We start from the raw sequence: 19,756 nt of genomic DNA on the forward strand, positions 1-19,756 counted from the left end.
ATGAATCGTGTACAATATCAGAGGACATTTACATGAACATATAATTGAGTTGTTTGTTTCACTCGAATCCATTGGTTCAAGAGCCTGTATAAGAATTACATACAGAGAATATTCACTTTTACTCTGCCTCTAGTATGCAGGAAGTTAATTGGAATATACATAGGTTACCGAAATTTATTTTGAACTATTACACTCTACAAATTTGCGACAAGCAGTTCAGAAGAGCCTGTTGATCTTAACCATTTCAATCTTCAAAGAAATACATATTCCACTGGTATAAAACAAGTTCAACACATTTGCATTTTCGGCTGAACATGCACTTCTATAGCTTGCACAAAGTCTGCAAAAAGCAACCATCTTCAAACTGATTATGATTTTATTAAGAATCATCTAGTATGGCATGAATAATAAGAAATTTTACTCATTTTATTTAATTTGAATATTCCTAAGTTTAAGAGGTATGTTTTTGAAAAAGATTAAGTGCTTTTTTATATTTTTCCAATCTATCTAGGGTCAAGTAGTATATTATAGAGAAAAATAACTAATTACTCATCAAACTAAGGATCATGATAAACATGAGTTCATTCATGTCAATCACTTTTATTTCAAAAATTTAACACATTATTGTAACTAGCCAAATAGGTGAGCAACTTAAAAATTTCAGCAGACTTATATCAGATGATTTGGCAGGGGATTGCACTTTGCAGGCAGTTTTAATGTGTGTACCTTCTCCTTACGCTTGGCTTCCTTCTGGTATTGTTAATAAGCGCTTTTTTGAATCGAATTCTAATTCCGTGCTACAGCTGCAGAAGATGTTTCATGGTGATTATTATACAAAAAAGTATGATTCTTATGTTCCAAGCAGTTTTTAGCAGTTGAATTTTTCTTACTTTGAGCATTTCACATTGTTGGTAGCGCCACCACTAGAAACCGAAAGAATAGTCCCAAAAAAGGAGAGGTTCTCTGTACCACAGTTAGGACAAGTACCCTAGCAGATGGTAACAGTGTTAAACACGATTTGGCACACATAAATCAGATTAGTATGATTTAAATTTGTGGAGCATTACCTTCAAAATGAGGAAATCTCGAACAATAAGCTTTGTAATGGCCTGAGATATCCACAGTATTGCAGGAAGAGCAGCAAACCATGTGAAAATGAAACTGAAAGGCTCTGGAAGCTGCATTGGCACAGAACAGAATGATCAAATTGTCGAAGCTACTGATGAATAGATAGGAAGGAATTTCGATAGACAACTCTAAGATTCTTGCAACAGGAAGTGAGGTTATTACCTCCAACAGGAGTGTGATCTCAAATCCAGTCAAATCATCCAGGAAGAAAAACCTGTTCAAGTGTCGACTCATTGTTTACACTTCAGAATTGATCATATGTAATTCTTTAAGTGATGGATACAAACAAGGTAATAATGTTACTCAGACTCATCAATTCACCTCAAGGACCTGTGTCAGATACTCGACACTCCAACTTAGGTATAGACTTGACAGCTAACACTTCTATTGGATCAACCGATCAACAATTGAAAATATTATTATAACAGTCTGGTATCTATATGTGGACAAATGGCATGTCTGACATGGGTGCTTGAGTCTGAATAACTTAGGCTGATATGTTGACAGGAAAGGGAGAGAGTGCAGTAAACAGATTTCAGAAAATCAACATGATACTCACAGTCCAAGGGCAACGACAGCAGCTGGAACGTTCAACAGAAACATTTTGAAGTAGTCGACAGTGAGATCACTGTAAACCTGTCAAATGAGAGCTTGTTAGAAAGAAATTAATCCTCATGGAGCATAGACTCTAGGACATTGAAAGAAAATATGAAAGATACATTTGAACAATGTCAGCTACTTATCTTGCAAATATTGAAATCTTAAAGTAATACAAAGCAGTTGACACTTTTTTGAACACATTAGCATGTTGTTAATAATCAAGAAAGCAATACATGCATCAACACCACAGCTATAGGAGCATTAAGAGGCTAATGGAAAATTGCCAACCTTTCTACTCCTAAGACTGCATCGAGGACCCTCCACAACGATCATACTACCTTCCGTCTGGAAAATAAGTGAGAGTCATTAACAAGTCAAGCACAATTGACAACAGGTCAGAAGATAAAAACGAGTACAGAAAAATACTTCTAACTGACAAGACAGTTTACAAGAAAGAAATCTATTTCGAGCTGTCATAATATTGAGTATTTATAGATACTGACCTTAAGTTTCAGCTTTAGTTCATCAAACTCTTTATCAGACAAAATTGGATTTCCAGCGACATATGCCATGGAAGCTTCTAAAAACCTCTGCTCATCAGGACCTGTTTGATGAATTAGTCAATAAAATGAAGCAAGTTACGCTTATTAGCATCATGATTATAAGTCAGGAAACAACTGAATAACTTCAGATGTTTTGACAACATATCACTGAAACTAACTTAGCATTACTACGCTGCTTCCTTCCCACATTAACTCTTCCTTGAGATTGTCGAATTCCTCATTTGACATGACAGCCTTTCCCTCATAGTAGAATGACTGATCACAGAAAAGAGGTCGTGTCATAATGTATGAACTCGAATGTTTTGTTCAGACTACTAAAGATGAAGGGAAAACAACAAAAGTTAATGTATACATACTTGCAGCGCTTGTAAGAATTCCTGTTCCATCTCCCCTATTGATTTCTTTCCCTTCTTCTGGTCAAGACTGCAGTACTGCAACATATTACTGTCTACTATTTCGTCTTCTGCTCCAGTTTGTCCTGTAAATTACATTGAGTCAACTTTCACTTCTCATTTTCCACATCAGAACAGCTTAAAAACACAGTAGAAACTTTGTTTATCATGGGATTACACCATTACAATCCTTATTAGGAGAAATAAAATTACTAATGGGTAAAACTCAATTTGAATTGAGCTAAAAAATTCATTACAATCCTTATTGTACCCACATCACCAATGTCGCGATCATGATCAAGAGGCCATTTCTTACACTATGAGCACCACTAATGTTAAATACAGAGTACTAATTACTTATGTGCATAATCTAAATCAGTACTCCGTATTATATAACCTTGGAATATGTTTGATTGACACTGAGGGTTATGTTACTGATCAAACCTTATATATTTATAATGCTAAACCAAATATAATGCTATAAATTATTGCTAATTGTCTAAAAATCAACATAACATCTAACTATAAATGGTCAGATCAATATTCAATACTATAAAATAAACTTAGAGTAATAATATTTGAGCTAGAAATGAAAATAATATAAAGATGTCATTTAGGCAAAACCTTGCTTATCAGTAGCAGCGTTGGGGGTAAGAAGTAAGAATCTACGTCGAACCGCAAGACGGCGAACACCCATGAACTGAGCAGAAGCATCCTTGAATGAAGAAGATGCAGAGAAGATTGTAACTGCGCGTTTTGGAGTTGGAGCAGTAAAAATCCTAGGTGAAGTTAAAGCTGCTACACCTAGTTTGGAAGCCATTTTTTTAGCTTAAGATGCTAACTTATTTTTTACCCTTTAATTATTAGTCTTTTTTAGCTCAAATAGAGCAAAATGTTGAAGTTGAAAGGAATAATGGTAAAGGAGTTTTCTGGGCATTTTGGTTTGGGTTTGGAGATAAGGCAAATGGTTGATTGTGTGGAGGGAAATGAAAGAGGGTTTCAAAAAGATCTCTATTTGTTGAAATTCTTGTTGGTGTTGTTTTTGATTTTGGTAGTAAATCTGCCATGTCATTGAATTGGCCAGGTGGATTGTTTTCTATTGGCTTGTCGTTATGGGTTCGTCGACTTGTCTTAGGTTGACATGTGGTTGGAGTATTGTTGCCACGTGGTAATTGCATTGAGCTGGGCTTAATTGTACAAGATTAATTTTTAATTAATTTTTATTTTTAAAAGATACTCCCTTCATTTCATATTGTTCTTCCTACTTTGAATATTTTTGTGATGCAGAATTAGTTAAAGTAGGAAGAACAATATGAAATAGGGGTAGTACACAATTTACAACTCATACTGCATGAATAATGTAAAGATGGTTGTGACTCGTGTCTTGTTTGGACCCACGTCTTTGGGATTAGCTAGGGTTAGCGAGCTACATGTTGTGCCAAATATTTCAAAAGGGCGACCAGTGTATGGCCCATTTCCACGTGCCATCATGACATGCGAGCATGCCTAAACCAAATGTTGTCAGGTTAAGACTGATCATGTTGTGCCTTGTCACGCTTTTCCCAAATAAAGGCGGCTCACGATTCAAGTTGCACATGCCTTGCCTACATATGCTCACATCGTGTTGTGCCATCCTTTTTCGTGCCTAGGTAATCCCGATCTAGTGCCATCTTTACATGAATGTCCATTTGTATTAAGGTACATATGCAGATAGCCAATATAGCCAAATTAAGTAATGTAGAGTGTATTTAATGGTTCAAGCAAATTTTTGGGAAGTGGCAGGGGAGTCACTTAATGTTATACTTCTTTGTTTCATTTAGGTTAACCTATTTATTTGACATGTTTGCTCGATGTACGATTTTGAACATCAATAACTTTACTTATAACAGTAATAGATAAAATTTACAACGTATAAATAGTTAATATGTGGAATTTATAGATTTGAGATGAATTTAACAACCTTTAATTCATATGTAAATCACATAATAAAGTAAAATAAGTAGCTTTTGTGAATAATGTCAAAGTTAAAAAAAAATGTCAATAAATATAAAACAGAGGAATTATGTATTGTTAAGGTGGTCAACCATATAATTCTTTCAAATTTAAGGGTCTCAATTCTGATAAGTTTGGTCTACAAATAACCTGATAGGTAATAGATAACACCCATTTTTAGTTTTGATAAATTTAACACATTACATTATACATGTACTAGATAACAATGAAAATTACTTTTGGCTATGAGATAATGAGCGTTAGGCCTATATTTAATCAAAGCAATACAGGTTGGGTTTAGTTACTACCATTGTTGGTCGAACCCATGTTCCCCCCTGTTTAACTATTTTATGTCAATCAAACAACTTGTCATATATGCACAGCTAGAACGTCGTACATCCTACAAAGTGTATACGGAAACTCACACTTACTAATTGTTTGCATTAAAACAAGCACTTTAGGAGCGTTTTCGAGCTTTCTTAGATTTAATATAAGAGATAACTTTAAAATAAAAACACTTGAAGATTCAACCTTGAAGTCTTGAACAATAATTGTCAAGAGTTGCCAATCTACCCACTCTCATATGAGTCATATCCATGAATGTTAGAGGAGGAACTACCCCTCATGCATGCTTTATTCTTCGCCAACTACCATTCCTATTTATATTCCTTTGCATTTTTAGTCATGAATGGTAAACACATACACTTAATCACGTGATGAGCTATATATCTTTCACATTTTTAAAATCACAACTACTTACCTTTGGAATCTAAACGCACATTCCCTTCATGATATGCTAGTGTATTCTCAACTTGTCACAACCTAATATTATCTTTAATGTCATATTTCTTCTTATAAAAACACTATATCACGTCTCACAAAATATATTACAAACATATTATTCATCTTCACATTCAATCCGCTTCCAAATCTTGTTTATCAAATTGATTAGTGAATTCGATCATAGTAATAATGACGGCCACATTTGCTCCTTCTAGGGTTGAAAGCCTAGCAAGTAGTGGCATTGAATCCATCCCTAAGGAGTACGTGAGGCTTAACGAGGAGTTAACCTCCATGGGCAATGTTTTCGAGGAGGAAAAGAAAGATGAGGGGTCTCAAGTTCCAACAATAGACATCAAAGACATCGCGTCTGAGGATCCAGAGGTACGAGGCAAGGCAATCCAAGAGCTCAAAAGGGCTGCCATGGAATGGGGTGTAATGCACCTTGTCAACCATGGTATCTCGGATGAGCTAATTGATCGAGTTAAGGTGGCCGGACAGACATTTTTCGAGCTCCCCGTTGAAGAGAAGGAGAAATATGCTAATGATCAAGCATCAGGGAATGTACAAGGGTATGGAAGTAAGCTAGCAAATAGTGCTAGTGGGCGACTTGAGTGGGAGGACTACTATTTTCACCTTAGTTACCCTGAGAACAAAAGAGACTTGTCTATTTGGCCTGAGACTCCTGCTGATTACATGTAAGTTGTTACACTCAATTATAACTCTATCATTTATGCAAATTATCTAATTTACTTTGATGATTTGGTTTTCATTTTAAAAATGCTATATAATGAAATTGAGATATGGTACACGTGATTTTAGCTTGTATTCATTCTGGGTTTAAGGTCATCCTCTAGACTTAAAAAGTGGTGTATGTAAAACATTACGATTACTTCTATATATATATTTCGTATTACTTTGTATCTATACATGGATCGATTATCGTTGACAATTTTGGTCAAGTACACTTTATAGTATAAATTTTGCTCGTTTAGGTGGGTGAAACCTTCTCGAATGGAAATAAGGCTCCTAATAGAATATACTTGTATTTTGTATAAATTAAATATATAGTTAACTAAAGTAATTCGTTAGATGAATATATTTTACATATTTCAAATTAAAACATTGGGTATGCTTATTGGCAACTTTATCATAGACATTTTTGCAGAACTTTTACTTCCCAAGTCGTATATATGTTAGTACATTTGGGAAGCAAGAGAATTTTTGCTAATATTTGTCATCATATAATTGATACAGTCCTGCGGTATCAAAGTATTCCGAAGAACTAAGATACTTAGCAACTAAGATCCTCTCAGCATTGTCACTTGCATTAGGGTTGGAAGAAGGAAGGCTAGAGAAGGAAGTAGGAGGCTTAGAAGAGCTCCTCCTACAATTTAAGATCAACTACTACCCAAAATGCCCTCAACCGGAGCTAGCCCTAGGAGTTGAGGCTCACACCGATGTAAGTGCCTTAACTTTCATCCTTCACAACATGGTTCCTGGCCTTCAGCTCTTCTATGAGGACAAATGGGTCACTGCAAAATGTGTCCCTAACTCTATCATCATGCACATTGGTGACACTATTGAGATCCTTAGCAATGGAAAGTACAAAAGTATCCTTCATAGAGGACTAGTCAATAAGGAGAAGGTGAGGATTTCTTGGGCTGTTTTCTGTGAACCACCTAAGGAGAAGATCATCCTTAAGCCCTTGCCTGACCTTGTGTGCGACGAGGAGCCTGCTCGTTATCCGCCTCGAACCTTTGCCCAACATGTTCAGTACAAGCTCTTCAGGAAGACTCAAGGTCCACAAACAGCAATCACAAAAAATTAAGTTGATCATTGTATAAGAAGAGATTAATTAATTAAGGATGTCTTTCACTCTTTGTGATGGATGTTTTTAATTGATTAATTCTACTTTGATTTCTATCCTAAGCATGTATTCCATGATCATGCCTATAAAGTTATAATTGTATTGCTAAACATGTTGTGATAATGTGTGACTTAATCATGAATACTTTACATATACTACTTCATAGATTCACAGTATATGTAGTAGTTAATAAATGTGATTTCTAAAAATTGAGTCTTTGTTTCAAAAATCAAAAGTAATTTGTAGCATTGAAAATATATCATACAATTCACCAAGAACAAGAGATTGAGATAGTGGTATTTGTGACAATTAAATTTCTATCAATTAAGCTATTCCTAAGTTCACACTGCAAGGGAATTAGCTATTCATGAAATAAAACTCCCCTTGGCATTTCCATGATAGAAAGTTGATAATCGTGTGAACTAAACAAGCACTAAATGTACTTAAATTACCATCAAGAGCGATCTTTGGTTGAATCCTTGATAGTATTCCTATTATCCTCAGCTGCTATCACTTAAAATAAAGTGATTTTTCATAAATATGCTTTTGTGCATTTCCTAAAAAAAAAATGTATTGTGCATAATTGTTAAGAATCAAGAAGGATGAGCATCGTAAATAAAAATTTAAGAAAATTGTTTAGTTCGTAGTTTGTATAATATAGGTTGATCCATCCCAAATCTTAATTAAAAGCTTGTTGTCATTATGAAAATTCTTGTTGGATGCTCAGTATGTGTTAATAGTAACATTATAGTATCAATATAATGTTTTATAAATATTAAACTAGGAATAATATTAATGGTTAAAATAGTACTTCGTATAAATAACCACATAATTTTAAGTGAAAAGACCTTTAAGAAACAAAAATAGTGCCATTTGTTGATAAACATGACAACGATGACACGTAGATAGTGTTACTTGGCCGGTCCATACCAAAAACAAGGAAAAATCGCATTCAACCAAACCAACAACCTTTGTTCATACTTAAACACAATTATACAAATCAAAAGAAAAATCTTCCCAAATTTTCCTTGTTCCTTTCATCTAAGGTAACATCTTCGGTCTTCCTGTCTCTTTGAGCTATTTTTCCGTCTTAATGTAATTCAAATTTTATTTTTATTTATGTATAAACTAGATGTTTTGTAGTGATTTGAGTTTGAAAAGAAGAAATTGGCTCTAAATTAACTGAGTTTTCTGCCAATCTTTGCTATGTGTTTGTTTAATTCTTGTAGATTATGGATAACTACCTATTTAGCTCTTTAATTTTAATATAATGACGATATTTGGCTTAGTTTGAGTTGAAAGATTAACTGGTAAATCTCCGATTATTGAGGTAGTACCTTATCGAAATTTGTGGTTCATATTATAATACAATACATGTTTTGTATAGCTAAGTGATTGTAATTGTCATTAAATTGGTAGATACTAATCATCTTCAAAGCTGTAATTTATGGAGTCCTTAGCTTATCCATGTGATTTATGGCCTGAACTTACCAGTGATTCATACTCCGAATGGTATGTCATTAATGTGAATGGGTTAGTTGCTCTGCTCCACAGCCTCCACTTTGCTGAAATCTAATCTGCTCTGCTCTGCTGAAATCCAAATTTGTGATTCATATTATAACACTGTACATGTTTCTTAATAATGTCATACTTCACGAGAAACAAAAATGCTACTCCCTCTGTTTTAGAATAATTGAATAACAGCACAAAAATATTTTAATGTGCAAATGGGCGAAGTTAGAAATTAAATATGTGTGGAGGTTATTTAGGCCTCTGAGATGATAATGATACCTTGATTTTGATTACAGTGAAGTGTTTGTAGATGGCAAGCCTTTACCTCCCAGGCCCGGCTACTCTTAGAAAATTTTCGCTGCATGCTTCATCTAATAATGGTATATAAGACTTACCCTTGCTCACCTTGTTCCGACTCTCCTTGATTTACTGGTTCTTTGTTTTCTTTCATGATGTAAATGGTAATTGCTGCTTGCAGGAGCTCCTTCAACGACACAGAAAGTCGGGCCAGTAGTCTTGGAGCTCCCCCTCGATACAATACGGAGACCACTAATGCGTACAAGAGCAAATGATCCCCAAAAAGTCCAAGAACTCATGGATAGCATTAAGGAGATTGGTCTTCAAGTTCCTGTAAGTACTTCATATTCCAGGCACATCCTTATTAGGAGTTTGTGATGATCATTTTGTGCTGCAAGAAATTAAGATCAGTCATTAGCTTGGATCATAGTATTAGTCCAGTAGTGTTCTCTAGGACACACTACTATTAAGTAGTTAATTACACTACGGTGAAATAAATTCAAGATTATAGCGGAGGCATCCGCCTTTCTTGAAGCAGAGCAATATAGATGTTATACAATTTACTTTATCTTTGAATTGTCACAATTCATACAAATGTTTCCCACTGATTGCCAATGTAGATTAAATTTCTGAGTTTGGTGCTTCACAGAATACAGGGAATTGGGGTGAAACTTTTTGTGCCTAAGATTTGAATCACTTTGATCACCTTAATAGTTAATACTCTTGTTACAACTGAATATTTTCTGTCTTCTGCAGATTGATGTTCTAGAGGTTGATGGGACGTACTATGGTAAAGTCAATAACAAGTGCTTTTGCCTTGTGCTTCTAACATGTCACTATTGAGGAGGTTCATCAGGCTTGTTTTATAAAATAGGATTATAACTTATTGCTATCTTCCTCTTCTTACCAACAGGTTTCTCTGGTTGCCACAGATATGAGGCTCATCAGCGATTAGGCCTTCCAACAATTCGCTGCAAAGTCCGGCGTGGAACAAAGGAAACATTAAGGTTGCCCTTGAGTAGATCTTCTGATGTTCTGTTTTATGCAATTTTTTATTCTGAAAATTTCAGTGAAAAGATTTTGAAACCTATTCAAATTTGTCTTGCAGGCATCATCTCCGGTAATTAAGTTGGGAGTTGTCTTCATTTACAATTCCCAGCATTATCCTCTGCCTCCAGGGAAGCCGAATGATAATATTTGACTGAAAGTATGCAGGGTTAGTTTTAAGCAGCAATAAGTAAGCACATATTTCATGTATTGTTGCTTTGCACTTGTAATTTGTAATCTTACGACTATCCTGCCTCATGGTAGCATATCTTTCTCGACAACTTGTGTAAAACACACAATTGCAGTAGCAATATATTTTTCTTTTCAAAACTTGACCATCATGTGCATTCACATCTAAGAAATCTACACCCAATCCTCCATATTTAGTTCACAAAGACTTGCATCAATCCTCATAACTTAGGATTAACAGGGCATTACAAAGAAAGACGGTTTAAAATAGCTGACTTATACTCTCTCCAAGATGATTTAAGTAGTGGCAATGTTCCGTATTGAAAAATATTATCATAAACCATAACTATATAATGAAAGGTTATAACATTATCTGGATATCCTAAGATAGCATGTCACTATAAATTTAGGATCGAGAGAGTGGTGGAAATAATCTCTGACAAATGGAAAAAGAAAAGGATCAATGTGAAAGCAGGGAGAATATTACTTATCCCTGAACCAATACATTTTATTCTCAAATCAAGACTTTGATCACTGTGCTGCTAATACAATTTGATACACAACTTCATGACAAAATGTACAGTATATGACTGCAACTAATCCCAACTTACAGGAGAAACTAAGGGCTTGTTGGAAAAGAAGGCTTCCAAATTTGCTACAGAAAAGTCTTCTGCAGCCTTGAAGGAATCCGGAGTCAAGACAGCTTGATGAGGCGAGAGAACTACATTATCTAAACCAAACAGTTCTTTAGGAACATTAGGCTCATTCTGAAACACATCAAGACCAGCTCCTCCAATTTTGCCTTCTACCAGAAACTGCACCAATTCTTTCTCATTGATTAGATCCCCTCTGCCGATGTTAATGACTACTCCTTTTTTTCCTAATGCATTCAAAACATCCTCATTGATCATGTGGCGGGTTTGGTTGGTTAATGAGCAGCACAGTATGAGAATGTCACAGTCAAGTGCTAAGTCATAGACATTGGCATAGTAGGGAAAAGAAACAGAGGGTTTCTTCTGCCTAGAGGTGTATGCAATGTTGCAACCAAGTGGAATAAGTCTCTTTACAACCCGAGAACCAATGCTTCCAAGGCCGACTATGCCTACTCGCTTTCCACGTAACTACAATTGCCATAAATCTAGTCATTGTAATTGAAGTAGCACATTGCAGAAAATCACTCAGGAGTTTAGTATATAACTATATATAAGTTATAAGTATCATAAATTCAGGAATGTATGACTTAGCTAAATAGTATCTAGTTTAAAGGGGTAGTAAGTAGTAACTAGGAAGAGAAGAGTTATGAGCATAAACGAAGTTCATCAGTAAATCTCTAATGATGTTTTTGGTACAAATTAAAAGTTAAGGGCAAGTTGAATTACTCCAATATTTCAATCATTTCGACTACACAGTACATCTTTTTGGTTTTCTTACATAATTAGTGATTACCATTTGATTTTTTTTTTTTTTTTTTTTTGAAAACACCATTTGATTTTCATGTCGTGCAACTATACAATAAATATAATTCGATATAAATAGAGCTAAAATTTACTCCCTCCGTGCCCTTTTATTTGTCCAATGAGCACGTTCATTTTCTAATTTAAGGTTGTAACTTGTAAGTAGATGCAAGATAAGGGGTGTCCTAATTCTCCTACATCATTTACTACCTCCGTTTCTTATTACTTGCAACAAATGAATATTTTATATCTCACAAATAATACCCATTTGTTGCGAGTAATAAGAAATGGAGGTAGTATGTACAATATAAATAAAAACGGAAAATGAGACAAACAAAAACGAACAAATGAAGTACGAGTAATAAATAACTACTCCACATAATCAGAAGTAAAATTGAAGATTTGAAGCTAGAGTAAAGAAAGACCACTCACCCTAGACCCAAGAGGAAACACCCCTTGTTCGGGCCAAGACCCGGCCCGAACAAACCGATGAGCAGCAGAGACCTTACGAAGCACATCAATCAACAACCCAAGAGCGCAATCAGCAACATCATCCGAAAAAGCGTCGCCAACATTAGCGACGGAGATTCCCCGGCGACGACACTCAGACAAATCAATATGATCATAACCAACGGAGTGAGCGACGACGCATTCCAAAGAAGGCAGGCAATCTAAGGTGTCCTTTCTCAATGGAGAAGGTCCGATGCAGAGGACAGCGCGCGCGGCGGCGGCGTTGCGGCGGAGGAAGGCGTGGGCGGCGGAGGAGTCGGTGCCGACGGCGGTGATGGGGTCTAGGATGGTGAAAGTGGGTGTGAGGCGGTGGTCGAAGAGGGATTTGAAGGAGGGTATGCGGTTGATTACAAGGAGGGGTTTTTGGTGGGAATTGGGGTCAATGGAATCCGCCATTGTTGATTGGATGTTTGTACTGTAGTTGACTAGTTGGTACGTTTATAGGATTATTATTATAGATGTGATACCAGTAGGGCAGTAGGGATTAGTCCCTCCGTTTTTAAATACTTGCTTCATTTCTTCGTGTGTGGAATTTTAGCAGAAATTGAAGAAAGTAAAAATATGGAAGAATAAAAAAAATTATATAAAGTAAAAGTAGTGGAAAGAATTGGAGGATAGAATATGAAATTAATAAAATACTCCCTCCGTTTTTTTTATATGCATCACTGTGACAATTGCACTATTTACATACCATGGTTGACTTAATTTTTTCACCTCTAAAAAGTAAATAAATGCTACTCGCCTACTCCAATATATCATTATATAATATATCATTAGATTTGTCATAATGGTTAGTTTCATAATATAATTTTGTTACAATTTTTACTAATGCACAATTAAAGATATTAATGGGCAAAGTAACGTCTCGGCAAATGTGTCGGTCAAAATGATGCATATAAATAAATAAATAAATAAATAAAAAAGAGGGAGTATGATTGATGCTGGGTCCACTAGGTGAGAGATTAATTAAATATTGTAAATGTTTTCAAAATAAGGAAATAGAGCAAGTATTTAAAAACGGAGGGAATATTAAATTTCATTACTCACTTCATGTTTTAATAAGTAGGATCTTGCGAACGAAGACCCCGGAGTGTTGGATAAGCATTTAAAAAACTGCCTAAAGTGGTATTAATTTGGAAAAGCATGACAAAATCACGTGTCAATCGGTGTAATTAATGTTCATTTTAATTTAATCTTTTTACTTTTTAGCTAGTTTATCTAACGCCCCATGAGCGTTCGCAAGCTTTTAATTACCTAATAGGTATAACACTTTGACTGGCGCATAGTTTTAGATAATTTAATTGACCTAAAACTAAATAGAGCTGAAATGAATATTAATGAGAGAAGGAAATTAGGAGCTAAACTGAACTGAACTGAAATGAACTGAAAAGATTGGAGCTGAACTGAACTGAAGTGATTGGAGCTAAATGAACTGAAGTGAACTGATTAGAGCTGAACTGAATAGAGCTGAAATGGATATTAATGAGAGAAGGAAATTAGGAGCTAAACTGAACTGAACTGAGATGAATTGAACTGATTGGAGCTAAACTGAACTAAATTGGTTGGAGCTGAACCGAACTGAAATTAAGCTGAAGTAAACAAAATCTTTGGCTAGAAATATCACATCAAATCCCAAAAGACACACAAAAATAACAGTCTACAAAAGTAACAAAACGTTTAAAAATTAAATAAAATAGTCCCCAATTGTGCTCTTCAGCCTTAACTCGTTAATAACACTATATTTGAGGATATCGGGAGTATTAGATAGATAGATTTACAAAAAGACAAACACAAAAACTTGCAGAACTGTTTTATTTTTTTTCTTCTAGTCTGAAATACAGATCCAATTTATTCAGCACATTAAACATCATAACACCCGGTACACCCCTCCCCCCTAAATTCCCCATCACTCTTTATTTTCAAAGTTTAAAATTAAATAAAACTTTAGAATACATAAACGTTTATCTCTGAATATCAGCTATTTTATTCTTCAGATTTTTTGCATCAATGGCAATCTTGCCATCCTTTCCTGCCTGTCAATAAGATCAATAATTAGTCAATAAAGTCAAATTATGTATGAAAATATTTTCTCAACCATACCACCAAACAAAATAAATGAAAAATTATATGATAATAGTAAAATCATTGAGATGTCGGCCCTCATTGTCTCATGATATTCAAACAAATATTTTTTTTATTAAAATATCAATCAATCAAATTAATTATGATAGGAGTAACTTACATGATCCTCCTTTCATCTAGAAACAAGGGCTATGATCTTTCCAATCTATACTAATATATTAAAAGGCGTATTTGAACACCCAACCTTTTATAAGAAAGATAGTTACTTAACCATCTAAGCCAATCATAAACTATGTTATAAATATGAAAATAAATGCATATAATTGATAATCACAAGGTCTAATTGAAGTAGCAACCGGTGCAACGCTCGGGCTACACACTAGTACAATATTAAATATATGTTGTCTTGACAAGATTGAAAAATGACCTTGGCATACCCATTACAGTTACGATACCCTTCTCACAAAAAGACATTGAATTAATCAAAGGTATGTCAAAATCATTTTCCGACAAGATCATTTAATAAAAACATTTAACTTGGCCTGGTAAGAGGAATGGGAGGATGTGACAATTAATAGACAAATATGTATAACATTAGAGTATATTACCTGAGCATGAATGGAATGAACAAAAATAGTGTTGACTCTCTTTGAAGAAGAGCTGACCGCATCTAACCCTTCTTGGACTAAACATTGAAGAACCTTTGATAGAGGTAACCCTTGACCTTCATTTTCACCATCTTCTCTACAATTAGTACTCACAATCACCTCTACACTTTCTTTCAAAACATTCACAATCACATCATTATTGTATTTGTGCCCTTCAATTTTTGACACTTCCTTTTTAAGGGCATCTCTTTTTGCACTCAACACTTGCATCTTTTGTTGCATTTGCTTTATATACTTCACTGCCTCTCCCAAATGATCTGATATCGATCGCTTTCCCTACAAAGTTATTTGTTTTTAATTATATCCAAAGCCAAATTTTCGAATAATTTTCTTAAGAATAGAAGGATTTTTTTAATTTTAATTTTATTTTTTTTACTTTTATTATTATTAATACAACCATCAAAGCACCAACTTAATCAAAAAATTAAGCTGATTAGTTTAATTTATGCTCTATCAATTATATATGTGTTCAAATAAATTATTGAACAACAAAATTAAAATAGAATAAGTATCCAAAACAAAGCCCCCACCGTGCAAAACTTTTCATGTTTTTCTTCGATCACACTCAATCTTCAAGTAATTAATGATCTTACTAGCTAGTAATATATAATTACACAAATGTCTAACATAACTAAATTTTTTTAAAGATAAAAATCATAATTAATGAGCTTACTAGCTAGTGATGTTAGGCTGTTATTTATTTATTTACTTCCCAAGCGCCACTTTTCAAAGAATAAGACATAAACTACGTACTCATTGCTTTTTTGTTAGAGTTATGCATTGAGAATTGATTGATTGGTAATTATACAGTGCATAAACCTAATCACATTTTAATATCATACAATAAGTAATAATGCATTTATACTATTAAAGTGAGCATGCATATAATACAAAGTTTAAAAGTTAGTAAAGTGTATAGCTGTATAGGTAACACTAAATGGAGAGAGTATTCACCTTGGTGTATTCAACAGGAAGGAGAGATTTTAGAGATGTATGAAGGGAAGACATTTCAAGTCTTCGTTTTCGTTCGATTTCTCTATGTATGATCTTCTGCTTTTTCTTGCTATCGTTAGGGTTTATGCCATTGTTTTCTTGACCATGATCAATGGCTAAAGATCGCTTTTTTCGATTAAGGTTTGATTTTAGAGGAGGATCTTCTATAAAAGCGGGGATCTGGTTATTAAGGAGATTATCAAAATCATAATTATGTTGCTCTAATAATGTTGGGGTTATTTGATCACCTTCAAATTGAAATGAAGGTACAAAATCAGAAATATCTAAGAATATTTCATTATTTTGTGAACACAAAGGATCAAACATTATTGAAGAGGAAAGGTTATTCATGTTTTATGGTATGTTTCTTTTGTCTCACTCTATTCCTTTCCTCTTATAGTAGAGGTGGGGAAGTAGAGTGGAAAGAAAGAAAGTTTATTCAATTCATACATTATATATTGTTAAAAAAAATATTGAATACGATCTTGCACTACCCAAGATTATTTGATTTTGTGTCGCATAGTGGACCCATGCTTATCAAAGACATGACTTCATTTTGATATCAACGTAGCTCTGACCAACATAATAACACCATAAATAATGTATGGGCAATCTACAAGGGCGAAGGCAGGATTTGAAAATTGGGGACGAGACTTAACTTATTAATTTAAGTCAGAATTTTTGTTTTATATTATATAGAAAGACAAAGACGAAAAAAAAAAGTCCAAAACGATTAGTTTGATACGAAGTAAAAATTATATTATAAATAAATATTTCACTTTATAAATTATCAACGAGAAAAATTAATGCTTTTGCCAACTAAATTACCAATTATTATTGATGTAAGTCTACAAAATCTGCATTTTATAATATTTTTTAGGGGTCTACTTTGGAAATCAAAAGGCCTCCACCAACCTTCCGGAGCTGAGCGACATCACCAAAGGTTAAGTTATTTAGTCGAAACGACTCGAAAGATAGTATGGATGGAGTATTAGTTTGTGTGAACTTAACCTAATTTCACATTGACAAGAGGATGATGAATGTTTGGTTAGTTAATATAATTGTAAAAACTACATTACTACATCTATAATCAACTAACATGCATGTTTTCTTAAGTAGTCAACTGAAAAATCAACAACTAACCTGTATGTTTCCTTATTATCTTGCTACATAAATCTGAAGTACGTCCAAATGAAAATCGATCTAAAGCAAAACTCCAATAGAAAAGAATGTTGCTTATTTACCAAACTATATTAGGCTTATAAATAGACAAGTTCTAAACATTACATGATTTTTTCGTTTTTGGGTGCAAACTAAGGGCGGCCCCAAAATAAACAAAAAAACAAGCTAGTCCGATTTATATTGGGCATGGTTAGGCCACTCTATTTGAAACTTTATACAAAATTTTCTTCCTAACGAAGGAGTGCAACGGGCGTTGTTGTTCATTACTACAATTACGGCTTGTTCTCTTCAGTTTATTTTCAGTTCAGTTTAGTTCAGCTCCAATAAGTTCAGTTCAGTTTAATTCTTAATTTCCTTTTCTAAAAAAATATTCAGTTCAGGTCTGCTCTAATAAGTTCAGTTTAGTTCAATCTAGTTCAGTTCAGCTCAGTTTAGTTGATCAGAACAGGCCCTCAGTTTGTTTTTCATGGCCACTTGATTAGGAGAATATGTCGTACCGTTTCAATTAGAAACTTAGGCACCAAAAAACGAGGTGTAGTGGTAAGAATGTGTTACACATTCATAAGAGGAAAATTTGACAATTACCACCTTCTGTTATGTCCATTTTAGCAATTACCACCTTCTATTTTTTTTTTTTTTTGAAAATTACCACCTTCTATTTTCAAAAACATCAAAAGTTACCACCTTCTTGCCCCTCAACTACCACGTGACGTCATTTTGGGCTCATATTTTCCCTTTCCTCCCTATTTCCCTCACATTTCTCATTCCTAACTCGATTCTCATCCCCCCTTTCACTTCTTTTCCCCCAAACAATCAAAAACACTTCAATTCGCTCCTCCAAATCAAAATTGACGAACACTTATTGGTGGTTTGGGGGTAAAAAAGTGAAAGGGGAGATGAGAATCCAAATAGGAATGAGAAATGTGAGGGAAATATGGAGAAAAGGGAAAGAATGGGCCCAAAATGACGTCACGTGGTAGTTGGGGGGCAAGAAGGTGGTAACTTTTGATGTTTTTGAAAATAAAATATGGTAATATTCAAAAAAAAAAAAAATAGAAGGTGGTAATTGCTAAAATGGACATAACAAAAGGTGATAATTGTCAAAATTTTCTTCATAAGATAATAATATAGAAACTTAGCCTCATATAGCAAGCACTGCCGATGGGCAAAGCGGCAAGGCGGCAAGCGGCAACGGCAAGGATCATTACTCATAAAAACTATTTTCTAACAGCAACTTTTCTGTCAATCATAACTAAAACTGTCACAATCATACAATCATATTATATTGGATAATTATTGCATCGGTCCATCGCTCTGGCAAGAACATACCTGGCCTATCTAATTAAGTTTATATGGACCCAAGAACATACCTGGCCTATCTAATTAAGTTTACTAACTTGCCTTATGGAATCCAAGTCACAAAATTTTGACCGACCCTTAATCCTCAATAATGATCATGCCAAAAATATTACTGTATAACCTTAAATCTAAAAATTTACTTATTATTTGACTAATTTAAAAGTGGTAAGTGCATTACGTTGTGGCACTTGAATTCTCGAGACTCGATCCGAGCCAGACTTCTCCATATACACAATAAGCTAATAAATGGAGGAAACAACATACCAATAAAAAAGCTTTTTATTAACAATCAGTCGCTAATTACAAACGAGTTTAAAAGGAAATCATTGATTAGCGACTGTTTAAAAATTAGTCGCGAATTAGCGACAACATTTAGACAGTTGCGAATTAGCAACTGCTTAACTGGTCACTAATTTGTAATTCGTTATTCCAAAATTCCATGGTAAGCCCCAAATCTCCTTATTGTTTATGCAGTTTGGTCAACAATTGAGTCTCAAGTTATGAGAGTTAAAAGTCCTATTTTTGGGATAATCAGTCCTCTTCCGAAGGGCCCAAAATAACTTCTTTTAGGTGGAAAAGCTACATTTCTTTGTTGTGTTCTGTCTTTACGGCAATTTTGTGATACCGTTTCTTTTTATAGAGTTAAAGTAGTAGGGAAGATGATGATGGTTCAAGAACCTATAATTTATGTTTCTGGACAACTATAGGACAGGTTGTGAAGATCTCCGCCTGTAAAGATGCACAAACATTGATGTTAACGAGGATTTTCATCTTTGAATCCACCTATAATTTCTCCGTTCAAGGCAGCTATATATATAGCATAGGCTGTGAAGATCTCCGCCTGTAACTATGCACAAACATCGATGTTAACGAGGATTTTCATCTTTGAATCCTTCCTCCAAGAGTTGCGCTCGAGTATGCTTTCATTTAGTTGTATTGGATGTGAATCTTGTTTCCGGAATTTAGATCCTATTGATTTCTGTACTCATATAGTCATATCCAATGTAGATGTCGTATGGCTACTTAGAGCATGCAACTCCAATGGTTGTAGCTACGGACTTGCTTGCAATTTCAATAATTCCCTAGCTACTAGCTTGACCATTGGAGCTAGAAAACTCAATTAGCTTGGCTAAGCAAA

The 19,756-nt window shown here is 34.4% G+C and overlaps 5 protein-coding genes across 6 annotated transcripts; 2 read left to right on the forward strand and 3 right to left on the reverse strand.

The window, feature by feature from the left end:
* Positions 1 to 17: 17 nt before the first annotated feature.
* LOC145599485 (PGR5-like protein 1B, chloroplastic) lies at positions 18 to 3,658 on the reverse strand. Of its 2 annotated transcripts, none has more exons than XM_081655858.1 (11): positions 3,308 to 3,658; positions 2,648 to 2,769; positions 2,450 to 2,546; positions 2,232 to 2,332; positions 2,017 to 2,073; positions 1,688 to 1,764; positions 1,291 to 1,342; positions 1,068 to 1,178; positions 891 to 988; positions 727 to 803; positions 18 to 357 (listed from the first exon to the last, which is right to left on the reverse strand). In XM_081655858.1, the coding sequence occupies exons 1-10, from the start codon at positions 3,501 to 3,503 to the stop codon at positions 734 to 736; spliced, it is 981 nt and encodes a 326-aa protein (XP_081511984.1). In that variant the 5' UTR covers positions 3,504 to 3,658; the 3' UTR covers positions 18 to 357; positions 727 to 733. The 2 variants fall into 2 exon arrangements, with proteins under 2 accessions (XP_081511984.1, XP_081511983.1); XM_081655857.1 differs by having other exon boundaries at positions 18 to 340; positions 3,308 to 3,657.
* A 1,989-nt stretch (positions 3,659 to 5,647) lies between these two features.
* On the forward strand, positions 5,648 to 7,347 carry LOC145596632 (anthocyanin synthase-like). The gene is made up of 2 exons (XM_081652842.1): positions 5,648 to 6,153; positions 6,713 to 7,347. Exons 1-2 carry the CDS (start codon positions 5,648 to 5,650, stop codon positions 7,284 to 7,286), a joined length of 1,080 nt encoding a protein of 359 aa, XP_081508968.1. The 3' UTR covers positions 7,287 to 7,347.
* An 874-nt stretch (positions 7,348 to 8,221) lies between these two features.
* On the forward strand, positions 8,222 to 10,516 carry LOC145596634 (sulfiredoxin, chloroplastic/mitochondrial-like). The gene is made up of 6 exons (XM_081652844.1): positions 8,222 to 8,371; positions 9,134 to 9,217; positions 9,316 to 9,467; positions 9,891 to 9,924; positions 10,048 to 10,141; positions 10,243 to 10,516. Exons 2-6 carry the CDS (start codon positions 9,148 to 9,150, stop codon positions 10,256 to 10,258), a joined length of 366 nt encoding a protein of 121 aa, XP_081508970.1. The 5' UTR covers positions 8,222 to 8,371; positions 9,134 to 9,147; the 3' UTR covers positions 10,259 to 10,516.
* Positions 10,517 to 10,808: 292 nt separating this feature from the next.
* Positions 10,809 to 12,843, reverse strand: LOC145596633 (glyoxylate/hydroxypyruvate reductase HPR3-like). Its single transcript, XM_081652843.1, has 2 exons — positions 12,257 to 12,843; positions 10,809 to 11,491 (listed from the first exon to the last, which is right to left on the reverse strand). The coding sequence occupies exons 1-2, from the start codon at positions 12,728 to 12,730 to the stop codon at positions 10,967 to 10,969; spliced, it is 999 nt and encodes a 332-aa protein (XP_081508969.1). The 5' UTR covers positions 12,731 to 12,843; the 3' UTR covers positions 10,809 to 10,966.
* Positions 12,844 to 14,146: 1,303 nt separating this feature from the next.
* Positions 14,147 to 16,474, reverse strand: LOC145599442 (transcription factor bHLH36-like). The gene is made up of 3 exons (XM_081655825.1): positions 16,039 to 16,474; positions 15,025 to 15,360; positions 14,147 to 14,367 (listed from the first exon to the last, which is right to left on the reverse strand). The coding sequence occupies exons 1-3, from the start codon at positions 16,426 to 16,428 to the stop codon at positions 14,296 to 14,298; spliced, it is 798 nt and encodes a 265-aa protein (XP_081511951.1). The 5' UTR covers positions 16,429 to 16,474; the 3' UTR covers positions 14,147 to 14,295.
* Positions 16,475 to 19,756: the final 3,282 nt, after the last annotated feature.

This window comes from Chenopodium album, chromosome 20, assembly GCF_948465745.1.
Source record: "Chenopodium album chromosome 20, dcCheAlbu1.1, whole genome shotgun sequence".
NCBI classification, from domain to species: Eukaryota; Viridiplantae; Streptophyta; class Magnoliopsida; order Caryophyllales; family Amaranthaceae; genus Chenopodium; species Chenopodium album.